This window comes from Pygoscelis adeliae, unplaced genomic scaffold (genome assembly GCF_000699105.1).
Source record: "Pygoscelis adeliae isolate BGI_AS28 unplaced genomic scaffold, ASM69910v1 Scaffold121, whole genome shotgun sequence".
NCBI classification, from domain to species: Eukaryota; Metazoa; Chordata; class Aves; order Sphenisciformes; family Spheniscidae; genus Pygoscelis; species Pygoscelis adeliae.
The window spans coordinates 3,896,404-3,903,177 of record NW_008824359.1 but is presented as its reverse complement, the minus strand read 5'-3'; the positions used below and the strand labels follow the sequence as shown (position 1 = coordinate 3,903,177).

The 6,774-nt window shown below is 37.4% G+C and overlaps 1 protein-coding gene across 1 annotated transcript in view; it reads left to right on the top strand.

The window, feature by feature from the left end:
• The window catches only part of CD2AP (CD2-associated protein), a 65,438-nt gene extending 63,224 nt beyond the window's left edge, over nucleotides 1-2,214 (top strand). The window contains exons 18-19 of the mRNA XM_009319736.1: nucleotides 776-839; nucleotides 1,998-2,214. Of these exons, the coding sequence (XP_009318011.1) occupies nucleotides 776-839; nucleotides 1,998-2,039 (106 nt within the window). The 3' untranslated portion in view covers nucleotides 2,040-2,214. The remainder of the gene's footprint in view (nucleotides 1-775; nucleotides 840-1,997) is intronic.
• The last annotated feature ends 4,560 nt before the right edge of the window (nucleotides 2,215-6,774 follow it).

Genomic DNA, 6,774 nt, shown 5'->3' with positions numbered 1-6,774 from the left:
GTTACTGAGCTTTTCAAATTGGTGATCATTGTGACCCCATCGTCCATGCGCATGTGGGTAGGGTTGTGGTTGGCAAATAATGTAGAAGAAAAATGTAATTGGTGTTTGAGTAAACAGAGTAAAGACCAACCTGTGGGAAACTTACCTTCTTCTGGTTTTAGTTTTACAGCACAGACATTCATTTTGGTACTATTTAAATGATGACTAGTGCTAACCAAACCAGCTTTTAGAGTGACCTCTTGAGAGGGTATAAAGCATCAGGATCAGTTGGTCTCCAAAGCAATCTAGTAAATTATCAGTTCTGGAGATTAATGAACTAGTTCTTCAGCAACTTGGTGATAATTCTTAGCACTTTCTTGCCTGAACATAGTTAGGAAATAAAACATGTTTTAGGAACTTTCTATTCTAAAGAATTTCTGTTCTCTGTGTAGAAGTTGCCAGGTTATTTTGGTTTAAATTCAACTCTCCAAGTAAAATAACAGTACAAATTTTTAAGTAGCCTACTTAAAATTGTGATTGTAAGTTAGGGATAAGTGCATAGTGATAGGTAAGAAGTGTTGAGAGTTGGTGGAAGCTCGTGGTCCACCAGATTTGAGTACCAGTTCACTAGTGGGCATGTACTTACATGTAAGTTTTATTTGTAAGATGTAGCATCAGACAGTTGTTATGTGAATTCCTCTTGTAAAATTTAAATGAGGCCTTTGCTTCCTGTTCTCAGTAATGTGAAATTTTTTCCCCTTCTAACTTGTATTTCTGATATCTTAACTACTATTAGGAGACAACTGGAAAAACTAAAGAAGGATTTGGAAGAAGAGAAGCTGTTGCGAAGTAATCTGGAGGTAATGTTAGCTATTTAGGGGGGTAAAGTTTAGAAGTATGTGGGCAGTGTTCTGGAACTTGATGCCACAGGAAAGTCTTAACGAACCTGCTCAACTTTTTTTTTTTTTTTTTAATTTTTTTATTGCTGTGTAACTGTGTGGTTGAATGAATGCCTCACGAGGCAGTTGGATGTATATAGAAGATTCACAGTTCATCTTAGTTCAGCTTTCTTTATCTGGAAAATTATTTTTAACTATATATGGGTGTTGGGATGTGAATTCAGTTTAGTGTTGCTAGATTCTGCTCTTTGCTAGAAATATGTCCAACTGGCCATGTTCCAAATGAGAAGATTAATCCTTTGCTTTTGTAAGACTTGAAGGACAAGTTTACTTTATGTAATCAAAAGAAAAACAGGGCAAAAATAAACTTTCCTAAACTTTTGATGAACTGTTTAAATATTAAGTGGATAACTTGCCGAAAGAACAGAATGCATCTGAAAAATTTCCTTATGAATGAACTCCATTCTTCTCGATTTATTGATGAAGAAGGCTACCTGCCTTACAACATGATGCCATTAAGTAGTTAATAGGATGAGCTCATTGTAGAAAATTATTTCAGTCTGGTACAAAAGGGCATTTTATTTGTGAAACAGTACTTCTTATTGACTGCGAAGCTACTTTGAAAACTTGAGAAGAACTTCTGGTGAGTCTCTAAAGCAATCGATGAAGTTACCTTAAATGTGCACTGGGGATGAAGAGGAGGTAACTTCCAGGTATCCTCTAAATCCATTTGAAGAAATACAAATTAATCATGGCACGGTATTGTGCATGAAGGCTGCTTTAGTAAGTTAGTCTGAGGTGATGATGCAGCATTATGTGGGGACATGTCAGGTGATTCCGCAACCCAGCTTCGGCTACTTTATTCAGAGTGAATTTCTCCAATAAGATGTACCAGAACTATAGGCAAATTTTTGATGATTTTAAATTCTTGTTTGTTTAGCAATACAGTAGTATAAAATCAGCTGTAAATATTGAGCTGTCAAATGCTTCTGTGTTAGGATTTTATTTACTTAAGTGTCTTTGTCATAAAAGATTATAATTTTGATGAAAGCTCTGAAATTGTAAATTATTGATACTTTGATACTGACTCTTTTTCTTTTCAAAATGTCCATTTTCCAGCTTGAAATAGAAAAATTGAAGAAAGCAGTGATGTCTACATGAGACAGCTATGGACTCAATGTTTTTAACTCACCAGGAATTCAAAGCTGAACACAAGGAGAACTGACTCTTATTTCATAATAATGGATGCTGGTGTTCTACAGTCTTAAAGAAAAAAAATATAGTGTAAAAAAAAAAAAAAAAAAAAAAAAGGAATATAGTCTTCTATTCAGAGAGATAAGAAAACAAAAAAGAATAATGGTGTAATTTTTTTGCCAATATAGAAGAGGCCTTATTTCTTACTGTGCTGGAATTGCAGACCTTATTTTTTGGTTTGCTTGAAAATACTACTGAATCTGTATAGAAAGGAGAGGGAATTCTTAATAGATTTTTATTGAATACCTGTAGCTTAATTTTTAAAGAGATCTATACTATAAATAGGGTGATCTATCTTTACAACTAATCTGTAAAATAGTCTATTGGGAGGGATGGAATAACTGTATTGTAATTGTAGTCACTACGTTCCCCCTACACGCAAAAGGGAATATTTGGTATTTGTATAATTTTTGGCAGTCTTACCCAGGGTTATGCTGTTGTGCCTGTCTGCAGTGAGAATATTAATAATATGCTGTTTATAAGTTGAGTAATGAGATAGGAATTTGTTAATTCAATGAAGCAGGTGAAATGCCTATGCATTGTGGTAGGAACGAATGATCTAATCTGGGTAGTTTAGCAGAACATTTTGTCGCTTGCACTATTGGATTAAAAAGGGATTTAGGACTGAATCGTGAAGTTATGACAAAACTAACTTTTAAAACCACAAAATGCAAGAAATACAGAAACAAGGCTAGAATCCAGTCTTAACTCAACCTGTTGTGCCTAAAATATTACAGCATCAAAAAGTAAACCTTGAATCACAACGTCTGTGCTTCTGTGCATCTAAACTGAAGTCATCAGTCTTTCTAAACTGAAGTCATCGGTCTTTCTAGTGGTTAAATATGCATCTTGATCTGTTTTTACAATAGTCAGGTTTTGTTTATAATATGTCTCCAAATAAATCCCTTTGGAACTTTGATACCCTCAAAAGGTCTCAATATTTATATATTTATGCCATAAACTTTATCAGTATATTGTGTACCTCTAAATTTAATAACATCTTTGTATTTTAATGAGTGATTGGAACAATTGCTTTGACAGCATTGTGCTGGTTTCCAAGACAGCGTCTTTCACATCTTGTGGAAAACAGTTGAAATCTTGCGGATGACCATTATCTTTAACCCCTGAGCTCAACACTGTGCACCAGAATAATATACAAATAATATGCAAAGTGATGGGAGACAATGATATTTATTGCTGTGTTCATTCGATTAAAGAATTAATAAAACATACAGCTTTAGAAAGCCAGTCAAATGCATTATTTCTGTTAGTAATCACCTGATCTCCTTTTGGTCTACTAGAATTTAAACGACAAAAACATGCCACGTAGTTTGGCAGCTTCACCAGTAAGAAAAGTAATTAAGTTTCTATTCATGGGAATAGTCATAAATATAGTAATTATTTAGTGTGTCACTTGCTCAAGTGACGTGGAAGTGTTACTTCTTGAGAGTATACTTTTTTCACAGTTGATGCATCATAAAATACAAACATCAAAAAGTCAATTGGAGGATGTTTGTCAGTTGCTGATTTAAACTGTTCATAAAATTTGATTAATGTACTATGCAAGTATTAGGTAATATTTGCTAGTCACATTGCTAATGAGCTGATTCAATATTAATGCTTTTAACTTTTAATTGCCTAGATGCGTCACAAATGAAGACTTGAGCCAGATCTTTATGTTGAGGAATAATGTGCAGCAGTAATACTTTTCGTCAGACACTACACTCTTACTTAGAACTCATACCTCTAAGTCAGGTGATGAAAAGCAAGAATTGAGCCTAGTGGAATAGCCAATTTTGTTATACAAGCTCTTCACTGTGATTAGAGCACGAAACAAACCTTGGAATGGATTGCTCTACAGGAATTGTGTCTGCATGTAGGCTTGTGGCAGACGAACAGAACAAGACAATCAGTTAAAACCACAAATGAAAGGTGTTCGTTATTTAATGGCCTTTGTTCGCTATAGCAATAAATGACCCAAGTGCAATGACTTAATAAAACCCTCCTTTAAAAGTCGCTGCTACGAGTATTTTTAGCCATAAGGAAGTTGCCCTGATATATGTCTGTCTTGTCTTCAGCTAGTGTTATGTACTAGAGTGGAGGGGGGAAGGTAATGGTTTTGAAGACATTCCACAATACAAGTTCCTAAAAGCAGTATGCTTCACTGACTTGTTTACCGGTGCTGTAAAATGATGCATGCTATCCAAACTCAGCAAATAAAATAAGTTTAAAAACCTGTTGACATGTCTGCTCGGTTCTGTTCAGGAATGTTGTGTATGCCATTAAATTATTTGCAGGAGGAGTTTGGGCGGTGGGAGCGAAGTGTATTATTACTTAGTCCCCCTTGAGGCTTTCAGATTTTAATTTACTCACTGGGATGCCGTGGTGCCTGACTGGAACCACAGTCAGGAACAGCCATCCTGGAACCTGTCAGGAGGGCTTAGGATCCAAACAGTTGGAAAGCTTACTAGTTTTCTTTGCAGGTGTAACTGGGAATCTTAACTTCTCAGTATCTCTTTATTAGTTTTGTGGTTGTTTTTCCTGTTGGTCCATATTGAACTGACCTTACTGTGCATCTTCAGAGCCACTCAGTAACATGGATAAATGCATGTTTGAATCACTTCTTAAATATATAGTGAAGAACTGAAGACTGAGAGTATGTCATGTCTAAAAGGGGTATGGATGAGGCAAAAGGCAAATGAAGAACAGAACAACAGAAGGGTGTTTTTAAACTGCAAGGTTTTTATTCAAACTTCATAACATTCTCTAAAAAGCTTTTGTTTGCATACAAGGTATAGGTTTTTTTTAAAAAACTACAGGTCTACTTTTATTTTTTTAAATTTATTTAAACAATCACCATGAAGATAAAATTTTTCATTAATGTTGCTTCAGGGGAATGAAGTTTCTGATGAAAACCTGTAATATATTGCAAGGTTTGACTTTGAGTTGTGTAGCAAAGCATCTGTTGAACTTTTAAATAAATACCTTGTATTCATTAGTCATAAATTAGCAGAAGTCTGTTAACTTTTTCCAAAGGAAATAGTAAAAACAGATTTTCACAGCTGCCTTACTTTTGGCTGCTATTGAAGTTCTCTGAGATGTTCCTGATTGCTGACTGTTTGCTTTCTCAGAGCAGTGTCAAAGCAGCTGCTCATATATCTTGGGTAATTGGATTTTGCAAGAGCTGAAAAGGACAAACCACACCCTTTTGGGTGCCTGGGCCCATACCTCGCAGCTTGAAGCATGCAAACAGCCTTGACCAGCTTGTAAAGCATGAGGCTGATGCTCCTGGTTCGGGGTTTGGAGTACCCTCCTTGCTTGTTGGGAGTCATGGTTTGAATATCTTTCGAAGCCCCAGGAAGCGCAGATCACACCTCTTCCTTCTGAGAGAAGCATGTGCATGTGTCTGTTGAAGTACGCCAGCCTTTGTGCCCTTCAGAGGACTTCTGCTTAGGTTGAGGAGGTGTTGGAGAGTTGACGGGTATTCAGTCTAGCCATCATAGCAGAGGTTCGGCCGTGCAGGGGAGTGTGTGTAGAAGCACAACTCCAAGTGCCTAGGGGAAGAAGTCTTCTAAAACAGGTGTCCGTACCCTGACATGATCTGGTCTTTGGCCCTTTTCTGACTTAAAAGATTGCTGAGGTGCCACCTTTTAATTCATCTCTACCTGGTACTGTATCAAGAGCAAGTAGTTTAACCTTCCCAGGTGGGTTGTGTTGGCTATGTCTAACTGTGCCTGGCTTAATTCCTACTTGATACCAATGTGAGATGCAAGGCTGGCTATATCAGTACAGAACAGTAAATAATACCTACCTTTAGGCTAAAACTGGAGACCTACCTTGTGGCTGAGGACTGACTGAAGTTGTGGTAGCAGACAGAATGACATTACTTCAGGAAGCCCTATAAGCTCATGACAAACATGTTGCAGGACTGTGGAAAAAATTAGTGACCAAAGTTCTTCCAAAGCAGCCCTGTGAGTAGAAGGAGCATTAGGAATTGCTCTTCTGTTGTGACTACTTGCTGTACATTACTGGCTTTTGGAAATCCTTAGAAAAGGAGGAATGGAGTTGAGCGAATATTAAGAGAGCCAACGCTGAACATGGCACAAGATTGGACAACTCTCACCCCTTACCATGGGTGCAGCCCGTAAGAAAATATTACTTATTCCTTGAGATTTTTAGCTGCCCAAGATATTGTCAGTAGTGTCATCTTTCATTTATGAAGGGTAATGCATTAACTTGACCAGGTTTTGATCGTGAATTCTTTTGGGTCTTTAAAGTCTAGAAGATCTGTTGAATACAGAAGAGCAGAAGATACCATTCCTCCTGCTGGAGGAGGTACAAACCACGCAGGCGTGATTCATCTGCGTGGACTCCTGGCAAAGGTGGCAATCTGGCAGGTGTGGGTGTGTTTGTAACTTGTTTTGTCACTTTTTGCAGTGCAATACCTTTATCGTCATCTGCAGGTTCCTCAATGTTAATCCAGTCGGACAAGAAAAGAAGCAGGCTGATGCCCAAGGTTATTTCCTCATGGGAAAACTCTAGATGAACCAGAGCACCCAAGCAACGCGGGGTAAGACCGTAAGAGTGACACTGGGGCATGATGGCAGCAGATGAATGGTTAGACGCTCGCCTGTGGCATCTT